This window comes from Malurus melanocephalus, unplaced genomic scaffold (genome assembly GCF_030028575.1).
Source record: "Malurus melanocephalus ecotype Western Australia unplaced genomic scaffold, MMel_1.1 scaffold_605, whole genome shotgun sequence".
Taxonomy (NCBI): domain Eukaryota; kingdom Metazoa; phylum Chordata; class Aves; order Passeriformes; family Maluridae; genus Malurus; species Malurus melanocephalus.
The window spans coordinates 13,845-26,708 of record NW_026623837.1 but is presented as its reverse complement, the minus strand read 5'-3'; the positions used below and the strand labels follow the sequence as shown (position 1 = coordinate 26,708).

Sequence of the window (12,864 nt, the reverse complement as noted above, 5' to 3'; positions counted from 1 at the left end):
AAAATGAGGGTAAAGAAATGACGGTACTGCTAGTCTGCGATAAGAATTTTTATTGTACCTGTTCGTTAATTGAGAAAGAGGAAAATACTAGCTCAAGTCAACACGATCATCTTGCTCCTGCTCTGGATAAGCTAGCAAATCCCAACCAGTAGTGTTCCCAACACTAACTTATTGGTTTTATTTTTCTTGAACTAACACTTCAAAACAGAATAAATGTGTGTTCTTCTCTTCATGTTTTAGTAGCCCAATGACTTTGATCTATTATTTAATCAATGCCATCAGCTGTATCCCCCAAAGAACTGAGGCTCTGGGAATTCATAGCCATGAGAAAGAAAAATGCACAAACCCAACAAAACTCTCTTCATATAATTTAACAGTCTAATAAAACAAGACCTATCAATATATTAAGAAATAAATCCAGTTACAAATGCATGTACATAGAAGGAACTTCTGTGGATGTCAGAACAGAAAATGATCAGCTATTTACAAGATACACAGCAGGATGGTACAGCGGCCAAGACCCACCATTCAGAAACCAAATGTGTTCTCTCCACTGTAGGCAACGTACAAGAATCCATCCTCATCCTTTTCCTTCTCATAAAGCTGTCCCATAGTTAAGCTTGAAGGGGGAAAAAAAGAGAAGCAGTTTGCTTGGCTCATGCGAGTTGCCAGTGTTAACAGAACCTCATATAAACAAGGATTAATMAAAACCAAAACTTGTAAACCTGTGTATAGATTAAAATAAAAGAAAAAAAAAATGAGATATGAAAAGCAGCTGACTCCCGAGTTACAAAAATGAGCCTGGACTCCCTGCAGAGTACTAAGTCACGCAATGACATGACATCCTATTTCCTTAAATGTTATTATAAGTATTTTGTGTAGAAAGTCGTAGTAGCTGCTTCTGCTACATTCTATACTTAGCAGAAAACAAATTATTTCCTCTATAAAAGTAGTATGAAAAAGCTTTCTAAAGCAATTATGGTTTTTCTTTAATAGAAGAAAATAATTTTTTAAAAAATCCACCAACTAGTCTGTAATCTTAAAATTTCTTTGTAAGCTGATAGGTTGTTTTAGATTTTTTTTTCAGAATAATTTATGGCATTTGCTATTGAATGTTTAATGTGCAACTTTTTTATTAAACTGAGAATAATTTTTTTTTTACACTGGCAATGTACGTGTTCTTGCACTCAACCAAATGCGAGAACATCACAGCTGCAAAGCTCGCCCTTTTACCACGGAAGGAAATAATAGTCTATTTTTCAGTCACCTTGCAGCCTAGCTCAAAAAATAAGATGTTATCAAACTCACGAGGAAAATACCTTTCAGTGACATTAATAAGTGACAAACACATTAAATCGCCAAATCGGCCTCGAAGAGTGGCATTACTGACCCTCTAATGTGCACAGGCTTGCTGAAATGGTTCTGAATACCAAGCGAATATCCTCTCACCTGGATTGTGGAACAGTCTTGTCTACAAAGAGGAATATTGCCTTCTCGGATGGGAGTTGAATCCTCTTCCTGATGATCCACATGAACTGGGCCACGGTGATGTCAGACGGAACTAAGTACTTTCTCTTGTCAATATCAACAATCTGAGATCCTGAGACCTTCTCCACTATGACCTGTAAAGTGCAGGTGTGAAGATCAGGCTGTTCAGGATTGGTATGAACAGATAGCTTTGCTAGATCGCTTGCTCATACAGGCTTACAACAGTGAGCAGAGGGGATGAACAAAAAGGCTTCCTGACTGCGACCAAATGAGAGGTAGAACTGCGTCAGCACTGTAAAACCTGATTTTACAGCTGTGCTGAAACCTACATTCGTATACCCAGTGGCTCAAAGCTTCCTATCCCTGGGTTTGGCAGTCGTGGGGTAAAAAGATGCGTTATGCCTTAAAGAAACCTGTGACAGGAAAGCATGCACATCATTTAACTTTTTGTACAACGGTGACATGAAATTATTGCAATATGGACCCAAAGTTGAAAAGGAACCGTGGCCCTGGCTGCAAGTAAGGCTAACGGTGTCCTTTGCAGTAGGCAAAGGATTGGGAGGTATCCTTCCTCTGTACTGGTACCGGTGAGGCTAGCTTTGTATTCTGCTGAACTGACATTAGAGAGAACAGCAAGGATTCTATCATCTTGCCAGACTGCAACTAGAGAAAATCCTGTGAGTAGGTGCAACTGAGCAGCAGAAAAGTCAACTGTAATAAAGACTCTTCTCTGGGCTGTGCTAGTACAGAAGTTACTTATCAAAAGGCTTGCTTACTAATGAGCATGTGGTCAGATGGGATGTGGGAAATTTTACACTCAAGCAAGTAAGTTGAGAATGTGGACATGCTGCTAGCTGTGACATAAGGATGTGAAGTGTGGTCTTTTCAGACTGAAACACGGTAAAAGGGATTGTGCAGAGAAGAAGAGAGGTCATTCACTAGTAGATTGGTAGGTATTATACAGAAAGGAGGGGTCACCACTTGCATTGGCATGTCCAACAACAGAGTTTGCATGGGGAGATTCACCCACGATGACTGGTTATCATCGGCATCGAGTACATGAGTGTTATCATTTAACTCATATAGCCAGAATGGAAGATGGTCAAGGTTTCATGAATTCATCATCATTTTAAGGATCAGGCACAATTTTCAAGACTATGAGGGTGTTTGCTGGGTTGCAGCTGCCATTAGAAGAAAGCAGGACCACGATAAATCATAAAAATGCCTGGGAATTGTTTGGAAAGCTTATTTGTCAATAACCACTGGGGCAGAGGAGGAAACGCTGGAGTAGTTAGATGTGTTCGGGGCTTTAAAACACCTAAGGACACAAACAAGAACATGAATTTACTTATTCGGAACTCATGAGATCGGGCAGGATGGAAACAGTTCATCCACCTTTGCCTCTAAGTGCTCCGTTGAAGCCGGCTCGGTTACTCACCGGGACACGATCGGGATATTTGGCTCGGATTTTTGCCGACTCGACACATCTGTGCTCTGTAAACAAAACAATTACTCACTGCATAGTAATAGTACTGCCGGTGTTCTAGGCCGAAAGGGCAGCAGAACCTGCGGGGATCGCGATCATATCCCCGCCTTCGAGGGGGTCTCAGGCTTTTCGGGGAAAACGTCCCCGGACATCGCACCACCCTTCGGCGAGAGCCGGCTACCCGCCCACACACAAGACAACCGCCTGGGGGAGCCGACCGGGACAGATGGCGACACGGGAGGCTGAGAGCGGCGGGGCCACTGCCAGGCAGCGCCTGGCCCAAGCCCACCCTTACCCAGCGCGTGGTCCTCCTTGAACATCCACTTCATGGCGCGGGTGGGCGAGGAACGGAGCCGGAGGCGGCGAGGCCCGTGTGCGGGGGGCGGGGGCTCGTGCCGGGCCTGTCGTTGTCACGATCCTTGTCACAACAACAGCAGCGGCTCGGCAGGCGGGACTTCCGGCTCGCCTGTTCCCCGGCAACCGCTTGAGCAGCCGCGCTTCCGGCCAGGGATCGCGGGGCGGGGCCATGGCATCCGGGCACGGGGTCACCTGCCGAGTGCGAGGCCGCCGTCGTCCCTGCCCGCAATGCGTCCGGGGCACGGGAAGCCGCGCCAGCCATCGGCTTCGCTGCCCCAACAGGTGTCCGCATCCGTCTGTCCCCATCCCGCTGCCGGGCGCTATCTCTCCTCACCGCGGCCGGCGGCTCGTGGTGGCAGCGGTGCGAGTTCATTGGCTGCTGTCCCCGTTGCCTCGGCGCTGATTGGCGCGTCATCCCGTCAATCCGACGCTCCGCCAGGGCAGGGCAATGCTGAAGTCAGAGGCGGCGGTGGGCGGGTGCCGTGCCGCGCCGCGCCGCGCCGTGCCGCGCCGTGCCGTGCCGTGCCGTGCCGTGCCGTGCCGTCGGGCGCTGCGGGCCGGTCGCCATGGTTGGCGTGGATCTGTTCTCGCATCCCGCGCTCTACACGCGCTACCGTGCTGGGCTCTGCTCCGCCGCGGCACTGGCGTTGTTGCTCATCACGGTGCTCACCTATGTGCCGCCGCTGCTGGTGGCCTACCGGAGCCACGGTGAGCGCCGCTCGATCCCACGCGGCGCGGCCAGGCCCGGCGCGGTCCTGAAACCTCGTGCTGTTTCTGCCCTCAGGTTTCTGGCTGAAGCAGAACGCGTACCTGGAGCAGCCCACTGTGCGTTTCCGGTACGAGGTTCTCTTCGTCGCCACCATCGAGTCCGGCCCGGGCAGCTTCTTGGCGTGGAGCACGTTTCCAGCGTTCAACAGGCTCCAGGAGGACCGGCTCCGAGTCCCACTCGTGTCGGTAGGCCTGCCCGCGGCGGCCCGGCTGCAGTGGCGAGAAGCGAGTCTGTAGAGTGGGGCCAGCTGACGGGCAGCCGGCTCAGCGCACGAATGCTGACGGCGTTTTCGAGCGGGTGGCCTGTCAGGCACTGCTGCCTTCAGGTAGCAGCAGCTTTATGCGTAACCTTGTGTCCCACATCGGGATTTGCTGGATCGTTAACGAGTCCCGTTTTACTCCCTCTCGGTGTAACTGAATTGTACCGTTACTTAGAGTGCAAATAGCCCTTAAGGTCAAGTCCAACCATTAACCAAACTCTACCAATTTAGCCACTGAACCATGTCAGTAAGCGCCGCTGGTGGTTCGTGTGAGCACATCAATTTACTTTCATCAAATTAGTTGTGCCCCTTTGGCTACAAGGCTTATTGTGATGGGAAGTTTCCAGGGGTCGCTAGGTTTTGGAAGCAGATACGTGCTTTCAGAAGTACATAAGCTCTGCTTTGCAGTCATTATTCTTTCAGGCATTCCACAGCGGCAGTGTTTTTTTTCTGTCTGCCTCTGTACGAGGCAGTATACCCTGCTACAGTTGCACATAACTGAAGTTCTGAAGATTCTGGCACAGAAACATGGCAAGCCGTGGCTCACAGCCAGGAATCAGCATACAGAGGCCATTAAGAGGCGTGCTACGGTGGCAGGAGGCACAAGCCTGATCATCAGTGATCTATATCCACCGTGTCTTACAGAAGATCCAGCAGTAAGGCATGCTTTGTGGCGTGGAGGGGAGACAGTTGGAATGGTGTAGGGGAGAAAAGACCTTGAAATAAACTTACCCTCCCTGGAAGGGCCTATCAGACATTGTGTAACAGACAACAGTGCAGGCTTCTTGTTTGTTTCTAGTTCTCTGTCTTTAAATAGTCAAGCATCTTTTTATTGCATTCCTAACTCTGCAGTTTATTTGCTTCCTTGGTGTTTGCATGCTGCAATCGTGGAGGTCCCCTGGGGTTTTATCTCTGTTTTTTCATTCTAATAGAAATTCCTGTCTTTAAAAACACATCTTTTAGACGAGAGAAGAAGACAAAAATCAAGATGGCAAAATGGATCGGTTGCATTTTAAGCTGGAACTTCCACTACAACCTACAGAGCGTGTAGTTGGCGTTCAGCTGATTCTACTTTTTTCCTACCGGCTTTATGTGAGCATTTTTAGTTCTGTTTGTTGTGGCATGCAGACCTATTGTAATATTCCAGTAGTGGTTATATGAAGCATGAAAAGAAGCTTTCCACACCTGAAAGTCCTCTCTAAAATATTTATTTTACTAACCAATACTTAATTTTCTCCTCCTCTGCTAAGATGTCATTCCTAGTCTAGCTCTCATGTGTATCTTGATACACTAAAATTTTTTTTTAAAAGTAAAATTCTAAGCTCTATTCTTTTGTGCTGTAGTGCAGCATACAGTACAGAAATGCACAGCAGTGAGTATCAGTGTGAGTGGCACCTGGACATAACTAAGACACTTGCAAGAGGCAGAGTAATGTGCATTCCACAGAGTACTGTGTCTTGACATAGCCAGTTTGTTTTCTGAGGTGGAGAGTCAGGCTCTTGCAGCAGCCTAAAACTCCACAGATTTTGCTTAAGAGCTATTGAAGCGTCGGCAGTCATCTGCYGAGACCTTCTGTATCTTGTAATTGGGACCAGGAAGAAAGTGTTATAAGAAGACAAGACATCACAATTTTGCTGCCATTGTACCTCAAGTGGCAGTGCAGTTAATACCTAAGACAGAAAGGTAAAATACCAGTGCGCAGAGAACCTAGGCATACAGCTGAAAGGAGCAATAATACAGAGTTGCATTGGATGCAGTTGTGAAAGGAGATTAGGCATAGTTTCTCCAAGAGAGTCTTGCTGATTGCTGATCRACAAGCTTAGCAAGCATAGCTGTGTGGTATAAAAAACATACTTAAGCCTGAGGCCCAGAATAAAAGCCCAGGAGTCCTAAATTTGGGCTGAACTATTTGGTCACATGTTAGTATCACAGAGAGTTTCGATATTCACTACACTTTTATTCCAATGTAAATGTGAAATCTTTCCTTCAGATTGAGTGGTTGATAGAAGAACTAAGGATCCGCCTTCTTTATGTGGTCCTTGTTGCAGAGTACAAGACCTTGATTTTGATTGCTCTTTTTTTTTTTAAGTGTGTCTCCAGTGACTGTATTTAGTCATGTTGCTGCTTTTTACCTGTTATGGCTAGTCAAATCTTTCTGTCATTAGTCACAGACTGTTAGACTTCATTGGATTTCCTGAGGAAGTTAGTTTAGTTAATAAAGTTAGTTAACCAATAACTAAGGTAGTTCTTTGTTAAAAAAAAAAAAAAAAAAAAAAAAAAAAAAAAAAAGGTCGTTTTTATATAGTGTTTCCTTGTTGAGACTGGTATGATGATCTGAAATTTGGTAGTCATAGAAAAATCCGTGTAGGAAAATTTGTTGGCACAAAGAGGTAGAAAAGTGTGTTGTGTAGCCCTTCCTCCCCCTAAAGTGTCATTTTTTGTGTTCACAATTTCAGCGAATGTCAACATTTGTGATGCAGAGCATGGCTTTTCTTCAGTTTTTTTCTCCCGTGCCAGGGTCTCAGCTCAGTGTGAATGGAGACCTGAAATTGAATCAGAGGCAATTACTTAACCATTGTGGCCTGGATACCAGATACAATGTAAGAAAACATTTTTTCCTTCCCCATCGATTCCCGCATACAGACACACCCTCTTAATCCTCCTAGTATCATAGGTGACATCTTAATTATTTGTACTCCTGCAGAGAGTTAACTATAAGACTTGGAACAGGTGGGTTTTTGTTAAGCTAAAACAGGGAAGCAGTTATTCTGTCAAGATGTTCAGTCTGATGTTTATGTGCATTCCTTGAAAGGCATGGTTGCTTTGTSTAAGAAACTCAGTAGAATTACTGTGTTGAAGACCGGACAAATAATTAAAGTGTGTCTCCTTGTCGTAACAGGTGTCTGTGGTCAATGGCACAAGTCCTTTTGCAAGTGACTATGATCTAGCAAGCATCATTGCAGCTTATTGGGATAGAAATGGTAAGCTTGAATGTGTAGCTGTGAAGTACAGGACAGCAGTAGTTAGCACACTGGCAGTTGTTTTGTGAGGTAGGTTTCTGTATTAATACCTATCAGCCCCGTCATCTGGATGTTTCTTTTCTCTATTTTAGTGACAACAGTCTTTTCAGATCCCACCCCTGTTTGGATGACTGGAAAAACAACAGATACGCCATTTATCGTTAATGCCACCATTCATTACCCAGTGGAAGTTATCTTATATCCTTTGAAAACTGCATTAACTGTGACATAAGAGCGTTGCATTATTTCAGCCTCCACCACATACAGGCCAGATGAAAACTGTTTTTTTCCTAGACGCATTACTAAACTTTCTCTTCGTTAGCTAAACAAATGCTACAGTGTTGGAGTGAATGAACTATGTATTTGTCCATTCCTCCAAATGGTTCTGCTAGCACTTTTTGCCTTTCTTTACTGGGAACCCGTGTTACTTTTCAACTTTAGTTCAAAGGCCTTTAAAGGCAGTTTCTTAATTATTTTCTGGGAATATTCTTAGTACATCTTGCTTTGCTTCTGCACTACTTGCTGTCTCAATCTGTCACGGATGCCACTATCAAAGCATGATACTGTTGTCTGTGTCCTAAAGCAAATCCTTAGAAAGCTGTATTTGAGATCATCTCGCCAAATAACTCCCACRCTGGGAGGTGGTAACATTACATTTGTTCCATGTGCAGGCAGACCAGATTTGTTTTTAAACAAAAGAATTCTTTCATCTTTATATTCTTTGCTCTGTTTCTTAGACAAGCCTGCATTTAGAAGAATCTGTATGGAGATTTTTTACAAGATTTGTTTACCTTCCTGAATATTAGCAATAACTCCTTTCTGATGACTCAGGCACAAAGTAGGTACTTTACCCAGAAGCGGTTTAAATGTCTTTTAGGACAGACATTCTCTCCAGCTTTTGTTTACCTACCACGGTGGAAGGCTTTTAGTTCTTTCTAAGGTTCGGAGGCTTAGCATTTGTGAGACGATCTGATGTCTTAACAAGTTTTGTGCATTTCTGCCTCTGAGTTCCTTTGATTACTTACTGCAGTGGTAGCATCAGAAGCTTCTTCATTAACATTCCTTGACTTTCTTTAAATATCAGCCGGGATTTTGGGAAATCATAAAATTTGCCTGGATCCAGTATGTCAGCATCCTCCTTGTCTTYCTTTGGGTGTTTGGTAGGATTAAGATGTTTTTGTTCCAGAATCAGGTGTTGACTACGATTCCAGTMTCACCAGTTCTCCCGCTATCTCCAGTACTGTCCTACAAACAGCACCAGTCTTGAGGAGAAGTCTGAGAATGCTTTATAGAAATGCAGTTCGAAAACAGTTACGTGACTTTATTCTTTATTCTCTCTATATTCTCTTTTATTCTCTATAGTTTTATGTTCTATTCTTGCTTTGGAGTATCAGAATTTTGTACATTTGTTCCAGATATGTTCTGTTCATGCTTCCTTTTTAAAACACATGTTCATTCATCTAATTTCTTTTGCAACACTGCTTTGGGACAGAAGAAAATTATATTTTTGACAGCTAAAGAAAAGCCTAACTATTTTTTTGCGTCGGGAACGTGCTCCGAAAACCACCTTGAAAACTGGAAATAATATGCTAAAAGTAAAAACATTAACTCTTTTTACTACTTGTAAATTACTTCACTGCAGYCTTAGAGTTCAGTGAAGAGTTATTTGTACATGCATCTATGTGCACTATGAAATGAAAAAGAAAAGTGAAAAAATGCATGGATGAGTTAAGGTCAGAGATGCACTTCTGTAATTGTGGCTATACATACTCAGCAATTGAATTCTTAAATTGGACGATGAATAAATTCAAGGTTGATGTGAGAAACTGGGTTGTGGGCGATAGCGTGCGCAAAGTTTGCACAAACATTTACTACCGGCATTGTTACCGTAGCGCTAGACYATTTAAACTGTGAATAGTAAAACGGAGAATCCTCGTATTTATTTGAAGAAAACTAGAAAATGTAGTACCAGAGAAGCCTCAGAGATTCAAAGCAAGTGAATAATTACTTTTAGAACTTAAACAGCTTAGAACGGTTAAAAAGTGTAATCAGCTGGTACACATTGAAAGACTGTATCCCTCATTCTCGATGTCAGTGGTAGTAGGGAAGATTATTTGATTTTCTCTTTCTGGGCTTACATTTATGCCAATAAAGCTCACAAGAGAAAACAACAAAATGTCCATTATATTTTCACTTTCTGCATTAAAGAATTAATTGTAGCAAAGCAATGTTGTGGCAGGATGGAATGTAAAATAATTCTAAATACTAGAATTCTGCAGTAAATTCTAAGTGTCTTTGGTTGTCTGGAACTCTTAAGACACGGTGCAGTTATGAAATACAAAAGAGCAACTTGTGCAGCACTACACCACCATTTGGCCGTCGTCCTCTAGAATTTGGCATCCCGGCAGTGGGGAGAGCTACCTTTCCCAGAAGTCTCCACTTTGCTCTTGCATCTTTGAAGTCTCTATGCGTCAGCATAGGACTACTGATAACTGGCTTCATATCGGAATCTTCAGAGTCAAAGTAACCGTCTACTGCTTTTAGAGCGTGAGCAAAGGGGCCCGTGAGCTTGTTTCCCCAACCTTGTATCTCAAGCTGACATCTATTTGGTGTGCCGTAGTTCCAGCCTTTCTCCCTTGCAGCAGTGACAGCGCTTGCGTGAGTTAATTTGGGGAGTTCATTCTGGTGAAGATGATCTTTACCAAATATAAAATCAGTTTTTCAGACAAGTAAGTTCTGTGACTGAACTTGATATGTGTCTACACAAGCATTAAGGGGGCCTAATAAGCAAGGGGTAAAAAATCTCTGGAGAGACCACAGAACCACAGTTTAAGGGTTTGAATATTCTACTCCCACCAAAGTGGAATGTGTAACCGTTTTCCTCCAAGCTGAACAGAAGTCTGTTTAAGGCAGCGACAGGAGCATGGAAGAGACTAATGCTAGAAGGCCACAGAATCGGGGGACTCCTTTAATCCCTATCTCACTTTCCTATTGTAGGCTTTCACATTAAATTATGAMCAGTGATGCTTCTCCAAGCAACAGTTCAGTGAATGCATGTGAACTAAGAATTGGAGATTAGGTCTAGTTCGGGAAATACAGGGAAAAATACCCGTCACATTCTCTTTACCTTTATGTGAAAGCAGGCAAATATTGTCCACAGTAACTTAAGCAAAGAACTGTATRTGTTAAAAGAGTTATTTATTTTGCAGGTGGCATGTAATTGTTTGGTATGACCTGAAGCCATTCCTCCATTTCTTTTGAAAAGAGGTATTTCATGATCAGGACTAATGACCAAATGCAGGGTAAAAGAAGCCGCAAAGGCAGATGTGACCAGAGAAGGGGAAAAAACCCTGTGATACCTCTGCTGCATTAACTTCCTGGATCAATTTTTTTACTAAACATAGCTCTTGGTTCATAGTTCTGACTCCTTTCTCAAGCTTGAAGAGACATTGTATTTCTGTAAGTAGGCAAGCCATAGAAAAAGGTTAGGCAAGATTTTATAGCTTAAGCAGTAAACTACATGGGGAAAAAATAGACCTGTGGATCCACTGCAACTAGCATTAAAAGAGGTTTGGGAAGGAAAAGCCTTTCTCAGGAAGCTATCTGCAAGGATTCTTGCTTTAGTTTGCCAAGCAACCAAAAATCCCAAAAACTGCTGCCACGCACCGCAGTGCTACTACATAGATCTTCTGTGTATACAGGACAGAGCTATCTAAATGCTCTTCATGAAGAAAGACACGGTGGCTTGCTAGGTCAATAAAGGTTTAGTAAGAAGGAAAAAGAAAACAGCTTTAAGTTAAAAGTCCTATGCATAAATTGATGTGGGAATATGGCCGTGTAAGCGCCATGTTTCAGGAGTCTTTTTTGAGAGGTGGCACTAGGACAAAATAAACCACCTCGTCGCTCGTCAACTCACCGGGCAGTCCGTTCGCAGAGGCCATGACCCTCTGATTCTACCCGCGTGAGGCGAGCGGGATGCGGCCGCGGCCGAGGTTTGTGCGCGTGGGGACCGCTGGGCAGGAGCGAAGGGAGGAGGAGGAGGAGGCCGGGGGAGGGGGCGGCCCGAAGCACGCGATACCCCGCGGAGGAGAGGCGGCGGGGTGCTGGCAGCTGCGGAGGCCGGGCGGTGCAGCCACGAGCCGCGCTCGGCGAGCCAGCCGGGACTCTGCGTGCCGGGAGCTCGCAGGGTGATCCTTGCTGGCTGCGGAGCGGGCATCGCTGCCCCGTCGGGCCGATCGCACTCGATCGGTCGGGCGCCGGGTGGCCGGTGCTGGGCGGGGGCAGGCCAGCGGACCGCCTCTGCCAGGCTGCGCCTTTGCTCGGGGATGCTGTGGGAGTGGGGCGGATTCGCTCCTTCCCGGGCCCCTCCCGCTGCCGCGGCGCCTCGGCCACGTCTGAAAGCGGCTCATTGTCTGTCGGCAGCTCGGAGCTGCGGCGGTGGCGGCAGGCGGCGGGAAGCTACGGGCAAGCTGGTGCGGGCGGGGGTGCGGGTATTCGACAGGACTGGAAGTCCCGGTCAGACCTTTTTTTCCGGTCTCAAACAACGGTGCTTTAAAGGGGATGTTTTTGAGCCGATCACAGACGCCTCTGCTCGCGGCGGTGTAGCGGTGATATCAGTTGCGGCGGAGCCGATGTCGCACCGACAGAGGTAAAGCTATCGAAAATCAGCCTATTTTTGTTAAGTGTTTGTTTGTTTTTGTTTCGGTTTGTTTTGTGTATTTTGTTTGTTTAGTTGGGATTTTTTTGGTTTTGTGTTTGTGTGAGCGTTTGGTTTTTTTCCCCCTGGAGAGCATGGCCGATTCGGGTTAAGGTGGTTTCGTTTGTAGGAGTTAGATGGTGAAATAAGGTGCTTTAGAGAGCCCTTTCCCATTATTTCTGTTGTGTCCTGCCTCTCTTTCTAGGTAGAGGTGACATGGTGGTCGGAAACCTTTGTCATTATTTCTTAGTTGCAACAGTTGCTTCAGTGGGACACGCAGTGCGCACCTCAGGCCAATCGTCCTCGGACCGTTTGAATTTGAGGACGCTATTGTACCGGTGCGGACAGAGATTCTCAAGTAAGTGAATAGCTTTCATTTACTGCGAGTGTCGTGTCTCTTTGTCACCGCAGTTTTGCCGTAGTAAAAGTTCCTAACAAAAATTGCAGCTAAGCGGACATTACTTCTTCAACACTAGAATTTCTAGTACCTGAAAACATATCATAATCTTCAGTTGCAGTACATGGAGAAATAGGTGTCGTAGGGCTATGCCTTGACAGTGCCGTTTGTTTCGGTCGGACAACTTTCCCTCTAAAAACATACAACAAATCTCCCCAATGAAACAGTACCTTTTAGCAAAAGAACTTTAATTATCACATAATTAAAGGTATGGTATATTTCATTGTATTAAAAAGTGTTTAGGACTGGTGATTTCCCAGTCAGAGACAACTCTTCAAATCTCGTTTCTGTCTTTCTTTTTAGTATCCCAGGAAAAAAAAAAAAAAAAAAAA

General features: G+C 44.9%; 3 protein-coding genes across 5 annotated transcripts in view; 2 read left to right on the top strand and 1 right to left on the bottom strand.

Annotated features, from left to right (window-relative positions):
- Positions 1-35: 35 nt before the first annotated feature.
- On the bottom strand, positions 36-3,455 carry GABARAPL2 (GABA type A receptor associated protein like 2). The gene is made up of 4 exons (XM_057383081.1): positions 3,270-3,455; positions 2,927-2,982; positions 1,450-1,622; positions 36-619 (listed from the first exon to the last, which is right to left on the bottom strand). Exons 1-4 carry the CDS (start codon positions 3,301-3,303, stop codon positions 529-531), a joined length of 354 nt encoding a protein of 117 aa, XP_057239064.1. The 5' UTR covers positions 3,304-3,455; the 3' UTR covers positions 36-528.
- Positions 3,456-3,823: 368 nt separating this feature from the next.
- Positions 3,824-9,622, top strand: TMEM231 (transmembrane protein 231). 3 transcript variants are annotated; one of them, XM_057383069.1, is made up of 8 exons: positions 3,824-4,039; positions 4,116-4,285; positions 4,833-5,015; positions 5,323-5,451; positions 6,816-6,959; positions 7,259-7,340; positions 7,472-7,582; positions 8,462-9,622. In XM_057383069.1, exons 1-8 carry the CDS (start codon positions 3,898-3,900, stop codon positions 8,644-8,646), a joined length of 1,146 nt encoding a protein of 381 aa, XP_057239052.1. In that variant the 5' UTR covers positions 3,824-3,897; the 3' UTR covers positions 8,647-9,622. The 3 variants fall into 3 exon arrangements, with proteins under 3 accessions (XP_057239052.1, XP_057239054.1, XP_057239053.1); XM_057383070.1 differs by lacking the exon at positions 4,833-5,015 and having other exon boundaries at positions 3,825-4,039; positions 8,462-9,611; XM_057383071.1 differs by lacking the exons at positions 4,833-5,015; positions 5,323-5,451 and having other exon boundaries at positions 8,462-9,611.
- Positions 9,623-11,471: 1,849 nt separating this feature from the next.
- The window catches only part of LOC130583604 (carbohydrate sulfotransferase 5-like), a 9,977-nt gene continuing 8,584 nt past the window's right edge, over positions 11,472-12,864 (top strand). The window contains exons 1-2 of the mRNA XM_057383067.1: positions 11,472-12,027; positions 12,281-12,433. The gene's annotated coding sequence lies outside the window, so the exon portion shown is untranslated. The remainder of the gene's footprint in view (positions 12,028-12,280; positions 12,434-12,864) is intronic.